The sequence below is a fragment of the Eubalaena glacialis genome, chromosome 16 (assembly GCF_028564815.1).
Source record: "Eubalaena glacialis isolate mEubGla1 chromosome 16, mEubGla1.1.hap2.+ XY, whole genome shotgun sequence".
NCBI classification, from domain to species: domain Eukaryota; kingdom Metazoa; phylum Chordata; class Mammalia; order Artiodactyla; family Balaenidae; genus Eubalaena; species Eubalaena glacialis.
The window spans coordinates 81,577,952-81,596,560 of NC_083731.1; the positions used below are offsets into that span (position 1 = coordinate 81,577,952).

Here is an 18,609-nt window from a genome sequence, read left to right on the forward strand (position 1 = left end):
AGCACTGATCACTTTAGTAGGATAAGGCAGCAGAGGAGAAGGAGGCTGCCACTGCAGGCTGATTAGGAAGCAAGATGATCTTACTCATCCATTTCTGCATCAATTTGTTTTCTTTAAACAATTTGAAGATGCCAGTTAATGAAATAAAGTTACACATTGCTATAAAAGCTATTAGTTAGCATTATAGACAAAAGCGTACCTGTTTATGAGAACACGCAGTGGGGACTTGGCCTTCTACTGCTACTTTCAGAGAGATTCTGGGCATAGTGGATGTTTTTGCAAGATACAGACTACCTGGCTGTGGAAAAATACGTTGCCTTTGTTTCTTTTTAATTCGCATATCCTGTATATCTCTGGCAGTCTGAAGATTTGTAATTAAATCTATTAAAGAATAAATAATTAACAAAAAATAAAATTGAATATAAAATTTTAAAAGCACAAACCTTGTTTTATAAAATGATATCTATCTATTTGCTCTAACTTTAAATCTTAAGGGACGAAAAAAAGTTTCTACTTGAAAAACATTTCTAAAAGAACAGAAACAGATTATTTTTATTTCGAATTTGGAAGAAAATTAGTAGCCTGATAAAAATCATAATCCAATAATAGCTGTCCTAGACTGCGTGTCTAATAGCTTTTTTTTTTTTAAGAAGAATGTCTACAATTAGCTACCTTTGAAAGAAAACATTAGAGTAATTTAAACTTAATCTTTGGACAGAAAAATCTAAAGCAATACAAAAGGTTTTGAAGTTAGTAATCATCATAAAAGGGGGAAAAATCCTCAAGGTGTTATTTAATATAAGAAATATATATCTGAAAGGCAAAAATACGTCAACACAAATTTTCACACAATACCTAAAGGTTCTTCTTCACCCTTTGCGAAAAGCATAGTTGTTGTTTGATGAATTTCACTGTCATCAACATTATTTTCACGATCACCAGAGCCATGTTCATCTATGTTTTTTTGTTTTTGTTTGTTTTCCTCGAAATTAGTATTCCTGTTAACACACTGTTCATCTCTGTGAACATGCGATTTAGTTTTAAAAGGTGGGACAAAGACTTTCATTGGTTTGCCTGTAGTTATCGAGTGTCTCCTTTTTTCATTTCTTGGGGCAGGAACCTTACAAAGTGGCTGCCCTGAAACTGATAAACTGCTTGAAGACTTTTCCAAAGTCAGGTGTTCAGAAAAATGAGATTTAGATAGAAATTCTTGACCAGATGCAGTGAAATTTGGATTCTGCATTTCTCGCCTTTCCGTACTTGTGCTACAATGGGGAGAAAATATTTAAGCTTGATTATTTACCAGTAAATGTACATATATATAAATGTTTTGGAATATGTATTTTTTTTTGTAGACCCTCAGTTGCTACATGGCAATCCTATTCTGGTAACCGTTCTGCATTTCATCATGGTTGCCCTCCAAAACAATACCACACTCTCCAAGTCTGTAACTATCTCTCACACACTGACTCCCAGCCTTTGACTTAACCACCTACAAACATGAGAGAAGAGAATCCGTCAAACATGGATTCCCCCGTCTGTCTCCTCCAGGTCTATCACAGCTCCTCACTTACCTCCTTCGCCAGACGTCTGTCTACCCGTCCTCTTCTCGTGGTAACCTCTTCACCTGTATTCTTGACCCCATCTAGTATCCCAGTCTCCTCAGGAGCCCCACTCTTGCAATGATTATTCCATCTCCTTCCTTTCTCTTTCTACCATCTGTTACACCTTTTTCATTCAGAAAGCCTTGCCCACCCTAGACTTTTTTCTCAACCTTATCTCCCTTTCAAGCTGATACTCTTACGTACCCCTCATGGCCAACCTTCCTCCATAGGTAATCTAAAGTAGCTATTTTCACTTCCTCACTTTCCACTCTCTGAACTCTCATTTTCCCCACTAGTCTATAGAAACTGTTCTCAATAAAGTTGCTAATGACCTCCCAATACCAAAATTAAAAAAAGCTTCATGTGTAAACGCATTCTGCTTGATCTCTAACAGTTTTCACAACTTTTTCATTTTAAAAATTCTCACCGCAAATATTTACACCACGATTGTCCCTCTTTTTCTTTCTTTCCTTCTTTTTTTTTAACGGTTTTTTTCCTCTTTCTCTTAAAAATCTTCCTGCCTCCAAAGTTGGATTTCTTCCCTAGACACTTCCCCTGGGTGATATGAGTCATTTACATTGCTTAAATTACCATCTAACAATAAAAATATCAATCTGTATCTTTATGCCCGACATTCCCCAGGTGTTATTCCTACACTTTGAACTGCATCTAGTACCAGACATCCCTATCTTGATGTTCCACACTCATCTCAAACTAAGCATGTCCAAAACCAAATTTACCACCTTCCCTAGCGTACATGTTCTTCCTCGATATTTTGTTGAAAACCCCATACTTCCTTTTACCCAACCCTAAGCCCATGGAACTTGAAGTTACCCTACAACTTATTTAGTTATCCATTCATCTATCCAGCAAATATTTAATGTGTTCCTACTACTTGCCAGGCAGTATTTTGGCTGGGGGATATAGTGACAAATGAAACAAAATCATAGAGTCTACATTCTAGTGGAGGGAAACAGACAAACAAGTAAATATGTCAATTGGTATTATATATGCTATGGAGAAAATTAAAGCATGGTAAGGGGGACAGGAAGTGTCCAGCAGAAATAAATAAATGATATTTTATATAGGGTGGTAAGGAAAACATTATTGATAAGGTGACATTTGTACAGAGACCTAAAGGAAGTGAGAGGGAAAGCCACGAAGGGATTTGGGAGAAGACTGCTACAGGCAGAGTGGACATCATGTACTGGGCTAGACACAAGTATGCCTGGAGCAGAGTAGGCAAGGGGAAAGTTAGCAGGTGAGACTGGAAAGGTAGCAAAAAGGCCAGATCACAGAGAACCTGCATACCATGGTAAGGACTTCTGGCTTGTACTATGAGATGGGAAGTCATGGAACAGTTTTTGAGTCCAGAAATGACATAATCTGTCTTATATTTAAAAGGATCCCTCTGGCTTCTTTGTTGAAAATTCACTGTGTATAGGGAGGTGGGGGGAGGCAAAGTAGGAAGTAGGGAGACCAGTTCTGTTGAAATAATCTAGACAGTTTTATGGTGACTTGAACCAGGTGTTAAGGGTGGAAACGGTGAGAAGTGGTTGGATTTGGGGTATATTTTGAAAGCAGAGTTGTTAGACTTTTACATTTATAGGAAAACAGGTAAGGGGAAAGAATATCACCTTTGGAGATGTTACCTTTAAGATGTCTATAAGTCACCCAAATAAAAATGTCAAGTAGGTAGCTGAATAAATATGTTGTTCAGGGAAGAAATCTGGGCTAAAGATATTAATTTTGGAGCTGTCACCAAATAGATGGTATACAGAGTCATGAGAGTGGATGAGATACTAGGGAGGAAGGGCAGGAAGAGAAGCCATCTGGAGCTGAACCATGGGGGAATTTAACATTTAGCAGTTAGGGGAAGAATTAGCAAAGGAGAGTAAGAAACAACAGCCAGTGGGATAGGAGGAGATGTAAGACAGATGTCCCAGAAGCCAGAGTAAAGAAAATGGTAACTGGTAATCTTGATGAGGGGTAGTGGGTAGTGATGAAAGACTGGGATGGGCTCAGGAGAGAAAGGGAAGAGATGAAGTAGAGAAAGTGAGTTGAGACAATTCTCATGAGATGTGCTTTAAGTGGGGCCTAGAAATGGACTGGTGGGATAAGAGGAGTCAGGAAAGGCTTTTCTCTTCAAGACGGGAGATTTACAGCAACTACCTACACTGATGGGACTAATCCAGTAAAGTGGAAAAATGATCAATGCAGGAGGGAGAGGGGACAATGGCTGGACTGGTTTCCTTGAATAGACCTACATGAGATCGAGTGCACAGGAATGAATAAACCTGGGCACTCCAAAACTTATTTTCACTGATTTTTCACTCCAATGTTTTTAAATATGAAGAATATTGTGAAAATGAGGAGTTTGCTTTGCAAGTTATGATCAAGACCTCTATTTGAATCCACATGGAGATATTTTGCCACTCTCAGTTAATGACTCTCTGGCCAAATCTTGAATCTATCTTCCACTCACTCTCTGCTCTCTATCACATGTACTAACTAAACTAAGGCCTTTACTTCCTTACTAATCTCCTTGCAACATTTTCTTCTGGTCTGTTTCTAAAACACAAATCTGGTTACGTCGCTTCTCTTCTTAAACTTCCAAACACAAACTATTGCCTATCCAGGTTTTGACTTGTCAGAAATGACATACAGGAGGCTTCCTTTTTGGTCCTACTCTCTCCATTTCTTTGTGTTTCCTCCCAGTCCTCACCCCACCCCCAGCCTGCCAAAACCCATGATGAAAGTCACACAACTTCTTACTGTTTCCAGATTTGCAATGCCCTCTTTAAGCAGCATTCTTTACATTCATCTAAAGTACTTTTCCTATTAAGCTTTTGTCACATAATTAAGCTGCCAATTTTTCTATGCTCTCACATCACTTTATTATATTCATTTTAGTATTTATAGCACAATAATTCTTTTCATGCCTGGCTCCAAGACAAGCAATCTGACTTGGACTTACATATCTTTTCATCTATCAACACAGTATAAATTAGATACTTCGAAAAGGTGCTTAATACCTGTTTGTTAAATGCATAAAACTATTTTCCCATCATACGAGTAAATTAAGTTAATATGTAGATAAGTAAGCGCTTACTTTATTTTTAATATTAAAATCTGTTTTTGAAAATGAAAAATTTAAAAATCACCTGGATTTCTACATTCAAAACATGTATATTAGTAGCCTGCTGAAAAATATATTCCAGAATACAGTTCGATGACTTTTTCAACAATGCCGCAAGTAGTTATTTTTGAAAAGATAACATTAATGCAATTTAAACCATATCTTTGGGCTTAAAAATTTACCATTAGAAAAGATTTTACAACTGCTGTCTACAATTTGAGATGCTTCTGTGATATTCACACCCATTATCTATAAGAGACACCTCAGTAACTGCTTCTTTTGGGCTTTTTTCTATTGAAAAGCCACCATGGAGAATGAAGATTTAGCTCCCACAAGACCACTTCCACTTTACCAAACACTCTTTCTCTCTCTCCTTTCCTCATCTTCCCAAGTTATGTATTTGATTCTGTCAATATTTCACATTTACGTTATGACTAAATACTTTTTACAGCTGAATGTGTTATATTAGTAAAAAGTATTATGTGGTATTAATATGTAGTACATACTCACTGTACTTCCTATCTTTACAACTTTTGCTTTCCATTGGGTTATTTTTTTTAAAACTCTGCTACTTTTCTATGTACCTATCATTCATTCACACCCAAACTCTCAGCTTTATACATATAATTCTCTTTTCATTCTGCTCCTTGAATAGTGTTTCTTCTAAGTTATTTTCATTAGTTTGATTTTTGGTTATTTCATTTTTGGTTTTTGTGATGTTTGGTAATCTTTGGTTGTCTGTTCATATTTAAGCGTCAGGGATCAAAGAGCTGTTTGGAAGCCTTTGGTACACCGTTACTGATTGTAAGCAACACTGTAGATTAACTGGAAGCTTCCAATAGTGAAAACTTAGCTACCAGCATTCTGGAAGCTGAGTGTGGGAAGAAGACCTGGGGAGGAGAGCCCCCCAACATTCAGTGTGCACACATTAACCTGATCCCCTTGCCTTCAGTATATTACTCCTGCCTTCAACTGTGCCTAGTGTGTTCAATAAAGAAACCCTGTATTGTACCCTCCCTGGAGAGTTAACCTCTAGTCTTTTGTTAGAGTGCATAAGAGGTAGTGCCCAGCTTCATGGAGTGAAGGAGGGGATTTGACTGCATCTTAAATAGACTTTCAACCTATATATCCTTATTTTGGCTCCTTCTTCACCACCCAATTCTTTTTTCTTTCTTTTCTTAATTTTATTTGTTTATTTTTGGCTGTGTTGGGTCTTTGTTGCTATGCACGGGCTTTCTCTAGTTGTGGCGAGCAGGGGCTACTCGTCATTGCGGTGCGCAGGCTTCTCATTGTAGTGATTTCTCTTGTTGCGGAGCACGGGCTCTAGGCGCGCAGGCTTCAGTAGTTGTGGCTTGTGGGCTCTAGAGTGCAGGCTCAGTAGTTGTGGTGCATGGGCATAGCTGTTCCGCGCCATGTGGGATCTTCCCAGACCAGGGCTTGAACCCATGTCCCCTGCACTGGCAGGCGGATTCTTAACCGCTGCGCCACCAGGGAAGTCCCTCACCACCCAATTCTGAAGATTCACCAGTTCCTGAGCTTCTGAGGCTTTAGTGTAAAATGGTTGGTTCTCTCCTCTCCCCACTACCACTTTCAAATCAGTTTTCTCCTGTATGTATGCTTTGAACAATGTAGTCACTGTGGTCTCTCCTCTCCCATTCTCCCTGTCTTTGGGGAGGGGACGTGTGTGTGTGTGTGTGTGTGTGTGTGTGTGTGTGTGTGTGTATGTATGAATTCCTTCATGGTTGTTTTGGTAAAAATTTGAGAGGCAATTAAAGTAGGTAAGTATGCTCAATTCACCATCTTTACCAAGAAGTTTCTTAATACATTAAAATACTTCAGGTTCTACTTTAATCTTTTTCTTGTAGGCAAACTCTCCCAGGGCTTTATTCTTCCAAAATGGTCTGGGTACCTGTCTAGGTTTAGCCACACAGCTGTAATTCTGGGATCTCCCCCTTCTGTATAATCCTGATGATTCCCTTTACCTTTCTCCTATGTTGAATTCCTGTTTCTTAAATCCTATATCTTCCTCCTTCTGATTTATGGACTTTAGTTAGCTCCCTGAGAAAACTGTGTTGGGAGACAAACCTTTTGATACTTTACATCTGAAAAATGTTTACCCTCACACTTATTTGATATTTTGGTCAGTGGTAGAATTCTAGGTTGAAAATTGTTTTCTTTCAGAATTTTAAAGGCATTGCTCTGTATTATACATTTTAGAATCTATAACCTTCTAGCTTCCACTGTTAATGATGAGAGGACTCATACCATTACGACTCTGGAAACTTTATTTGAAACCTGATTTTTTTGCCCTCTGGAAATTTTAAGGTTCCTCTCTGCCCCCACTGTTCTAAAATTTCACAAGGATATACTTTAGTACAGGTCATTTTTATTCATGTGCTTACTCAGAGGGTCCTTTTAATCAAGGAAACTCATGTCCTTCAGTACTGATAAAATATCTTAAATTATTTCTTTGAAAACTTGTATTTCTCCTCTGTTACTTCTTTCTCAAAGTCCAAATCTTCAGATGTTAGAGCCACAGGACTTTTAAAATTATCTTTCATTCCTTTTTCATCTCCTCTTCTTTTTTGTACTATATTCTGGGAGTTTTCATAACTTTTATCTTCTATTTCTTCTACTGAGTTAATTTATTTGTGCCATCATATTTTTAATTTCCAAGAGCTCTTCTTATAGCAACTTGTTCTTATTTTAAGGATGCAATATGTTCTCTTTCCTGAAAATATCAGTACTTTTATTGAAGTTTTCTTCTTGTTGCATGTTCTATTTCCTCTAAGTTCCTTTTCTGTCCTTTGGTTTTTGTACTTTGGATACTATCTTTCCCAGAGGCTTTCTTCCAATGACTAGTGATCCTTGATTATCTATTCTCATTTAAGTGTGAAGCACTGAAGAGCTGACTGGAAGCTGTGTGCTGGTGTGGCTTGTCAGTTGTTGGCTTCACTGTCTGGTGATCTGGTATGTGGTTTAACTTAAGTAACCACAACTGTCAGTATTTTCAGTCTTTTCTATTCCTGTTACCCACAGAAACAATCGTCTAGTCTTCCGCCTAGGGGACTGGCTGCCAGCATTTGGGAGCCAAGTGTGGGAAGGAGGCTAGGGAGTCTCACTACTTGACATCCAGATTTTTACTTAATCTCTGTTTTCAGAATCTTCCCCCAACCCCATCCCCAATTCAGAATCCCTCCAATTCATCTTCTCCAGAGAATGACCTTCTGGTCTTTTGACAGAAGAGGGATAATTGCCTGCGTGCAGTGGGGGAGGGGATGTAGATGTCTCTTAAACAGATTTTCAACTAATCTTCCTATTTTCTACCTCACCTTCAGAAGTACATGTTGCTGCCAATTTGAGTCTTTCTCAGGTTCTTTAGGGGAAACTGAGTAGCTTCTCTGCTTGCTCTAATGTCAGGTTTTAGCTTTCTATGTCTTTCTAAATCATTAATGATTTTTAGCTTCTAAAATTTTGTTGTTTCTTCTGAAACAACACTGTACTTACAGATTTATACATTAAAAAAAAAATTCTCTTAGTAACTAGTAGGGTTTTGAGAGGGAGGAGAGATAAAAGCATATTTTCAACATACGCCATCTTTAATTTTTCTTTCACTTTCACTAATATAATTGAGATATAATATATGCCACCTTTATTAATTGGTTTTGAGTAATTTCCTTAATCCCTCTCAACCTCAGTACCTTATCCACAAAACTGCAATAAAATCTGTTTGTCTACTTTACAAAGTTATTAAAAATGAGATAATAATATGCACAGCACTATAAAGTACTACTAAAGTACAGAATTATTTAATCCTGATGCAGGCTTTCAAAAAAGGGAAGTGTTAATGTCTGTACTATATGTTAGAGCCAGTATTTATAGAAATATTTATTTAAAAAACCCACATTTTTCCTACACTATATTAGTAGAATTAAAAAAAAAAAAATTAAACATGTCTTACCAGGAGGGTCCACAGGTAACTGGCTCTAAAGAAATGTGATGCATAAACAATCTTCTATCTTTCATTGTGCCTAGAAAAATATTATTTTACATTATGTATTAATGAAATGTCTTTTATATTATGTATTAATGAAAATCTATTGGGAGATTTTATTTCCTATGTCTGTTCATTACACTTTATTGTAAATATTTACACAAAAATGTGAGAAAATTATACATTTAAAATTTTTGAATGCATATAATGAATGCTTAGTTAATAACCATCAAAAATTTGATTCACAAATTGATAATGATTAATACCAAATAACTCACAGTGCAAACATATATAAGAAATCAGTATAAATTTAGTCAGCTGATGTTAATCATAACTCAAATGTGTTAGTGAATTGCCAATGCAAATATAAAATTTAAAATTTAGTTTTATGAAGGTTGACAAGCTAAACTGTAGATATTATTCATTCTCAGCAGGTAACTTGTACTTCTTAAATCTTCAAAACTAGTCCATTAGTAGGGACGGGATTGGTTGAATAAACCAGAATACACTGATACAGCCACATCATCAAGTACTATACAACCACAAGAAAGAACGAGGAAGATCTCTTGATACTCATTAAGGCATGATCTCCAGATAAATTCTAAAGTAAACAACAAACAAAGAAGGTACAAAACCATGTGCATACTGATACCTTTTGAGTAAGAAAGAAAGGTAATGAGAACATATATACACATATTTACTTATTTTCACAAAAAGAAACCTAGAAGGATAGACCAAAAACCATTTAAAATAGTTACCAATATAGTGAGCAAGAAGTGAGGAAGGTGGTGAACAGTGTAGAGGAGATGGTGATGGAAATAAGGCTTCTCCAAGTAAACCTTTCTGTACTTTTGATGAATGAACTATGTAAACATTCTATTTATTCAAATATAAAATTAAAAAAGAAAAAGAAAATCCTCAAATTGAAAACTAAAACAAATGAATCTAACCTAATTATTAACTTGTTAACCACAAACAAAATAATTATTTGAGTGGCATTTGAACACAGAACTTTGACTCCACATTCTTAATGATATATATTCTTAGGACTAAAACTGCAAAGAATTTTTAATTTCCCTTAGTAATTTTATTATTGGTATTTAGTAACACTGGTATTGTAAACTTGAAGCTATTATACATATACTGTAAGACAGTGATTCTCAGAGTGATCCATGGAACCCTGGGTGGGAGGAACCCACAACCCTTAAAGGGGATCCAAGCTATCAAACTATCGTAATAATAATCATATAATAATAAGAAGAAGAAGAAGAAGAAGGAGAAGAAGAAGTTGAAGAAGGAAAAGAGGGAGGAGGAGAAGTTATATATATCTTTCTCACTGTGTTGACATTAGCACTGCTGGTATGTCCTGCTGCATACTTTAGTGCGATAATTGTCTTGAGGAAATGCACTTTATGTGAACTGCACTAATCATTTTTGTCCCAAAGAATTCCATTTTTACTTGAAAGAATAACCAACAAACCACAATCTTTCAGACTTGGGTATTCAGCAGACATTTCTTCAAAAATGAATGAAATGAGCTTATCACTACAAAAAAACAAGTGAGAGTATCTGTTGCCAAACAAACTGAATTGTAAAATTCAAGCTTTTAAACAAAATGACAATTTTGGAACGCTTGTATCTGGCTCTTAGCTTGACAATTTCCCAATACTAAATTTTCAGATTAGATCAGTGGTGACATTAACAAAAGTAATTGTTTAAGATTGTATAATAAAATGTGTCAACATTTGGAAGAGCTGCATAACTCTGAACTAATATTTTCAAAATGACCAATGCACAATATTTAATATTTACAAATATTAAAATTTCTCAGTTTTAATGTTGAATATGGTAAATATAAATAGATATATCCACACAACCAAATGCTCTTTGGGATCCTCAATAATTTTTAAGAGTATAAAGAGATCTTGAGATCAAAAAGTTTGAGAACCATGGCTAGAAGATAAAGCAAATAAGTAAATATGTTAATGTTATTAGAAACCAAGAATGCAGCATTAATAAAAAATACACCAGCAGCTATGAGCATAGTTAGCGTTCAAACATTGTTTTTTAAAAAATATTAACCACTGGAAGGATCTTTGTAGATTCTAAGGATTCTAGAACGGGGGCAGGGAATTACAACAACTCCCTAGGAAATCTTCTCGTGATAATAAAAAGCAAGAAAGTGTTCAAAGGTTAATTAAAGCATATTACAAAAAAAAACTCTTAGGAAATACTTGAAGAGGTTTCCACTTTCAAATTTGAAATGATTTGAGCATCAAAAAGAATGTTTTCTTTTGTAAAGAAATACATTATTCCTAATGTGTTCTTTTAAACTTTATATATACATTATAAATAAAAATCTAAGAAATCAGTTTTACTCAACTAAGAAAAAAATTCCTTTACTACCATTAGTAGTGATTACTACACCAACTACTCTTTACTCTGAAAATTGGTAAGTAAAGGGAAAGAATTCAATATTTACCCTGCCTTTTTAGGAGGAACTATAGAGTTCATCCCCAGTTGTTAAGGGAAAGCTCTTCCTTGCTGAAAAATCCCATCTAATAAATGTATAAGAAATAACATAATTTGAAAGTCACTGTTTTTCAATTAAATAACTGATTCACGTAAATATTATGAAATCAACTAGATTCTAGAACCTGAGCTTAAAGTATTTTACTAAGTTCTTACTAAATTCTTATAGCTTTTTATTTTAAAAGCCATTATTTTGTTATCATTTCACATTTCTCAATTATGGAGAACCTCCACATTATACTAGCTATTATGAAGGAAAAGCTCACATAACAAAACAAGGCAAGATGTAAGCTTTAACAAACCACACTGTAAAGGCGTGCCCAATTACCTACATACCCAAAGAAAAATAACTCAAAGAATACTAACTATAGAGGGGAAAAAGATATGGATAAAAAGCAAATTTTACCATCTGGAGTGCTTTTTGAAGGCTTTAAGTATTTTTCTTGATTTTCTATTATCCTGTCAAATTCATTCAACAAGTTTCTTTTGATTGGGGGTTCTCCTAAAAGGAAATTTCCATACATGTTTTTAAAACAAATAATATCAATTTTTAAAAAAAAAAGCCTATAGTCCATTTTTTTAAAACTAAAGTACTGACTCTTACAATATGTTAACTAAAAAATACATAATTATAATTTAAATAGTGAAAATTCTATTTTGAAAGAGAAAATTATTTTTTCAACGTCAACTTAATTTCTATTATTTTTTGACCATTTAAAATACCACTATTTAATAGGGTCCAGGGATAAACAGGTGTTACCAGATATCACAGATAAGCTATTTTTTAATAAACTGCCACTTAGTAACTCTAGGTTTACTGGCAATAAGGACAAACAAAATTTCTTCAAATAAACTTTTTTTTTTTTTTTGCATTACACTCAAGAAGGAATTTATTATATAGGTCCTTGAATTAGAGTCAGTAAGTAAGAGAAAAGATTTTAAATTACCAAAATTACATTAAAGTATTAGCAAAAGTAATATGTACTTATTTTAAAACTCTACAAAGGCTGAGAGTAAACTTAAACCATAATTTGTTATGCATTTCCATGTCATCCTGAGATAATATGTTAAAAGATACTTTGCTTTTTGATGCTTTTTTAAAAGTATAAATCAAGTTTTATTGGAAACCTGAGTTGCATACAGAGTCAAGGTGGAGATAAACCACAAAGTCACTGGGTATTAGGAATTGACGTTTTATTAAAGAAACTGAACTTGAAGGATTTAGTAAGTAAAAATGTCCATGCAAGTCTTTATCAAGTGTTAGATTATAAAGTGACTTAATTGCTTGACAAGAACCTGTACTATTCAAGTAACCAGAAGCTGATTAAGCTATATATATTTATATCTAACAGAAGTGAGGGAAATGAAACAGTGATGCTGTTGAGAACATTTAGTAGAAGTCTGAGTTGTTTTTATTCCTAAGCATAAGGCCAACCTACTTTAGTACACACATGAACAAAACAGGGTCCTATAAATAAAGCCATTATTTTCCATGAAAGAATTATGAATATCTTTAAGCGTCTGCACCTCAGAATTTTGCACTAGAGAACAGCAACAGTTTAAGGTAAGTATTATAAACTTACTACTTTGCCCATAACATAAACTTGGTAAAGAATGTGACCTGGATAAGACTTGATTAAGCAAGTCTGTATCCACCAGGATGACTTAAGGGCAAAATGCACCAAGTGGAAGAATGAACTGACTGGCTTCAGTGTCTTTCTCTGTAATGTGAAGGGACTGGACAAGAAAAGTTGTGGTAACTCAACTACTCTACCAGTCTAGAGTTTTTAAACAGGAGCTAGGTATTTAAGATCATCCACTTAAAAGTTGGAGAGTTAGTTTTTATTTACTTTAATTGTAACTGATCAACAGGTTCAATTATGTAAGATTACTCCTAGTCAGAGATACTAATAGAAAAAAAAAAAATCAAACATCCAATTAACCTAATAATTGAACTAAGTTGTAGTAAACATACTACATTCAAAAGAGAAATTAGAACATACGCCAGATGGCATTAAGACCAGAATACTATTTGCTAATGGTAACTGATTTTAGAACACTTCCTGGATGGAAAAAAAAAAGCAAGCTAACCAACACCTATAATTAGAAACTAACTTTTAAAGTTCTTAAGACCCAGAGTCTGAACCTCTGCACTCTCTCTCCCTCTCTATGTGTATGTATGTGAACAGGACTCAACCAATGACTTCTTGGTACACAGACTCAGTGATATCACGAGTGAAATCGCATTCTCCCAAACTACACATAAAAGTCTGAAAAAAATATACTCAGTGTATAATATCCTAATTGCTACAAGCTAGCATATCAGAATTATTAAGGACTTAATTTAAAAAGTGATTGGGAAACCAACAGGAAATAACAGACACTTACCAACTGTGACAAGTGCATCTCCTCTTCTTTTTCCAATTCCTGAATTTATCAAAACCGTTTCCTCGTTTTTTTGGCATGTAGAAAGAGAGTGTTTGGCGTGGCTTAGAAGTTCAGAATCTGTCAGCTCATCATCTTCCATAAAGGCTTTGGCAATCTCCACTGCTTCTGTTTCAAAATAGTTTTCTGGATCTTTGGAGTTAGTAGAACAAACTTCTGTATTTGTTTCCACAGGAAGATCAGGAAAAGTTTCAGTCTTCCCAATTTCCATTTTTATATTTTTAGGTAAAGCTTGTTCTTTACCCATAAGACGAATGTTCTCAACGTGTGATACTTTGGTTCCTGACATCAACTGTTGTTTGTCTTGCTTAAACTGAGAGAGATATGTAGAAGCTTTAATAGCATGATTATTTTCTGAAGAACCACTTTCAATGTTATAGTTGTTTGATAATTTAAATTCTTTATTATAGGCTTTTCCCATTTTGGAGCTTACAGAGTGTTCTGAGGTTCTCTTATCAATACAAGAAAGAGGAAGTATCTTTGATACATCTTGTCTAGATGGAGGTGAATGCTGAAGACTACATTCAGTTCCAATTAAATCAAATTCCTCGAACATTCCCGTAACTTTGCAAAAGGCACTCTCAGAAACTGGAACCTGTTTTCCACTTGCTGTACTAAATCCAGACAAAGCAGATGATAGTAAATTTGGGGGGGTATGTATCACAGTATTTTCTTCTCTTGCAAACTTGTTTGAATGTTCTTCATTACTTTTAAATGATACTTTGGAAAAGAGTTGCTTAGCACTATCTTCTGTCTTAGAAAATACCTGTCTTGCCTTTTGTAATGCAGCATCTGATACTTGTACAGATTTTCCACTTGCTGTGCTAAAAATCCCACAAACATTTATAGAAGAGACTGACTTGGGACATTTTCCCATGTTAAATTTACATTTATCAGAAGTTTTCAAATTAATATGACAGACTGGTATTTTAGAAACTATCTCCAATCCAGATATACTTTGGTCATGTTGTAAAATGTGTTCACTTTGAATGTTAGGAAAAACCTTGTGTGAATGCATACTATGTTCTTCACTATCTGGAGAGTTAGGAAAAATAATATCCTCTGAATCACCCAATGCCTTATGAGAACCTGTCACAATTTTTGTTCGGCCAGTGCCTGATTCACTCTCAGTGTTTTGCTTAGTTACCTTCCTGCAGTTGTCTGTAAACCTCTCTCTCACTTTCGTTTCATGAGAAACAAAGGCTATTTTATCCCTTGCTATACTGAGTGCAGGTTGCTCTGTCTCAAAATTATTTGAATCAGATATGGCCACTTCAACAGCTGTGTTCTTATTTTTGCATGGTGAAGAGTTAGTCACAAGTTTCTGAACACAACTATCTTTGTCTACAGCTTGTGGGTTTATGTTTGCTTCTCTTACAGTGGATAGTACTTCAGAAAAACTAGTGTTTTTTCTATCTTTGACATTCCTCACTACTGACTCAATATCAGAATTATGACTTTCATTTTTTGAGAGATACTCTGACTTATTAAATAACTCAGTGGAATGAGAAAAATCAGAATGATATGAATAACTGTTAGACATGCTGTTACTTAAGGAAGTTATAGGACTTTTTCTTGTTTCTTCTTCTATATTTTCATGTACTTTAACTTTCAGAGAGATACTATTTGATATCTTGAGATTTTCAGTTTGTCTGTATAAATGATCACTTAAGAGCCTGGGTGGCATGGCTGTCTCCTTAGAAACAAGCTTTTTCTCCTCTAGAGAATTCTGCATTTCTTCATGCTTTGGGGCAGTTATTTCAACTGTCTCACATGCTAATTCAAGCCCTTCTTTACATACCTCTCTGTCCTTCAGCGTCTTTGCCCCTTGATGGCTGAAATTAGTGATTTCACTATTATCTTGCTTTTTTTCATCAAAAAGATTTTTCACTTTGTCCAAAGATTCCTTCGCAATTTTTACTTTTTTCCCACTAGCTGTATGAAAACCCAACATGGTTGGTTCTATGATCTTTTTGATTTCACATTCAGGTCTCTGCTGGAGAGTCAGTACTTGATTTTTAATACCAACTGGGTCGCCTCCTTTCAATATTTTGTTTTTGACCATATCTGTTTCCTCATGACTTGAAATGTCTATTTTGTTGATATTTACACCAGAAAGTAATTCAGAATTTGAGGAATCTGAAAAATTATTCAGTTCTTCTGCAGATTTTTCATCAAAGAAATTTACAACTTTATTTAAAGACTCTTTAGAGACTCTGATGTTTTTCCCACTTGCAGTCTGAAAGGACAAATCAAAAACATCAAAATCTTTTATATTTTGCCTCATCTTGTTAGCAGTTGACTCTTTTTTATTTGACATATTAACATTAAATGTTTCTTCAGCTTTCACAACTTCCAAACAAGTTAAATCTGACAAACCTTTAATCTGAATGTTTCCCTCCTTCATAAACTGGCTAGATAATTTTAGATGTATGTTTTGTTGATCAATACATGGCAAGCCATTTTCATCTTTATGAATATAAACTGTATCATTTTTACTTGAAGCATTGCCATCAGATTCTAAGTTACAAACAAAACCAGTACATTTGTTATCTTCATTTTCAGTATTTCTCCTGTAGTCTTCAGTATATTCTTCGACAAAAATGCCAGTAGTCATTTCGGTGTTATTTTGTAGTATTAGTTGGCATTCATTATTTTTCTCACTTAAATTTTTATCATTGCTGTAATTTTCTACCTTAAACATTGAAACATCAGAATCGTTACACTGACTTGAAGAGAAACTTCCTGGATCTACTTCTGCAGGAGTTTCCTCACTAACATTCTCAATGTCACTGAACAGTTTCATGGCTTTCTGCAATGCTTCACTAGAAACATTCAGTTTTGTGCCATGAGCAGAATAAAAGCCCCTAAACTCCACTTCGTTTTTATCTGTTAAATAACCAGAAGCACTTTTGTTACAGTTTGTTGTTGACAAGCAAGCCAACTTTTGCTTACCTCCAACTATACCTTTACATTTCTTGCTGCTGCCTACCTGACTGAGAGATGGGGCATTAATTGTGAGATGAAGATCAACATCTTTCCATTCCTCAGAAGTGGTATTCAAGACAGTTATCTGGTTTTCAGGCATTTCAAATGGATTACTCTGTAACACGTGGCTTGGTTTTCTAAACTGTGTAAAATCAAACTGACTTCCCGATTCTTCCAATATAGTAGAAAGTTCTGTAATTTCTGCCTTTTGGCTAGGTGTTAAATTATGGTTTGAATTAAAGTCTCGCTTTAAAGATAAAACTGGAGGAGTTGTGTGACTATTTCCACTATCAGAAACAATTGCACTACTCTGCACATACCCAGATACAGTATTAACTGACTGTGAATCAAGTTCATGAGGTCTGCTTCCTTTCTTTTGATTTTCTAATGATACGGTATTTACAATTTCAACACAGGCTAAGCTAGTAGGATAATGTTCTTCAATATCTTTGAAGAGCATTTTACTTTTCTTAATGTTGTGTTCAGAGAGCTTTATTTCTTTATTAGAAGCTGTTCTGAAGCCACTTCCAAAATTGTGACTTGAAATCGAATCTGAGAGTCCTGCCCATTTGTCCATGCAATCATTATTTCTGTTTGATTTCATATCTATATCCAACGAGACATCTGACTTTGAATCTTGACCTAGAGTCATTTTTGGTGGTTGCTTTACACTATTTCTATTCTTCTCTGCAAGATCACGGACTACATCTGATGAACCAAAATCTTTTGTAAGTGACACTTTGGCTGCTTGTCCGTCATCTATGTCTGTACATGCTACTATGGCAGAGTTCTTGGGAACAGGTTCTCTTAAACAACTGAGGTCTGCCTCATGAACTTCCTTAATATTTCCTAAAACAGGAATATTCCTTTCAGTAGTTGTTTGAAAGACAAAATTATTCTCTTTGTCTGGGAAAAGTTCTTCAGAGTTTGGAGTGACAGTTATTTTTGAAATTAAAGCAGTTTCTTCTTGGTCTTTTTGGATTACTGTGAGATTTGTATTTTGGTTGAATTGTACCTTCATAGACGGTGATGCTTCTGGTACATATTTTTCAGGTGACAACAGCTCAGCTTTTTTAGAATTTTCAGTTAAAACACATGTTTCTTGATTCTTTTCCATGGAAATACTTTTGGTTAATTCAAAACCAGCTTCACAATTCTCAGATTTTATTTTCTCTGACATATTTTTATATGATTCTTTTCCTCTAGAAATCACAACTGGATTTGACAAAAGATCCTTGGAGCTAGGAGTTAAAATGGTGGTATTATCATGGCCATGTAAAAAGCTCTCCTGGGATTGGAAGAGAATATCACTATATTCCTCTGAATGTGGCAATGCAGGGTGAAATACTGCAGGCAATACTTTTTCCTTTATATCTGAAACTCTCTGGCTTTTTGGATCATCTTCACAGTGCTTTTCCTGCAAACATGACACATAACCAGTTTCTGTGGTTATAAATGACTGCAGTTTTTCCTTATCAATTTTCGCTTCTTTATAATCAAGATCCTGAGATATTGTTTTATTATTATTAGAACTGCTTGCATTATTAGAACATTTTCTCATAATTGTCCCAAAAGAGCTGGTTAAAGACAAAGCTGGTTCTTCAGAATCATTCTGTAAACAGTTTTTTTTAACAGAAGAATGCAATAAACCTAAGCATAAAGACACAAAGTGACAAGATGAAATTGCAGTTCCATCAACCACATTCACTAAATATTTTCCACTAAGTTAAAAAGGTAGTGTCTAAAACAAGAATTACATGAAAAGCAAGAAGTGAATGTCAGGTTTAAAAGAATTCTAAATATTCTCTATTTTGAATTTATTACATTTCCCAACTAAAGATATATAGGACCTAGTTTTTTTTAATAGTACTTATCAACTCAATTAAAATTAGTATGTAGTTCAAGAA

General features: G+C 34.8%; 1 protein-coding gene across 1 annotated transcript in view; it reads right to left on the reverse strand.

The window, feature by feature from the left end:
* The window catches only part of BRCA2 (BRCA2 DNA repair associated), a 53,260-nt gene that overhangs the window by 20,115 nt on the left and 14,536 nt on the right, over positions 1 to 18,609 (reverse strand). Inside the window, exons 11-15 of the mRNA XM_061170884.1 lie at positions 13,658 to 18,352; positions 11,676 to 11,771; positions 8,705 to 8,774; positions 856 to 1,265; positions 200 to 381 (exon numbers count right to left, since the gene is read on the reverse strand). Of these exons, the coding sequence (XP_061026867.1) occupies positions 200 to 381; positions 856 to 1,265; positions 8,705 to 8,774; positions 11,676 to 11,771; positions 13,658 to 18,352 (5,453 nt within the window). The remainder of the gene's footprint in view (positions 1 to 199; positions 382 to 855; positions 1,266 to 8,704; positions 8,775 to 11,675; positions 11,772 to 13,657; positions 18,353 to 18,609) is intronic.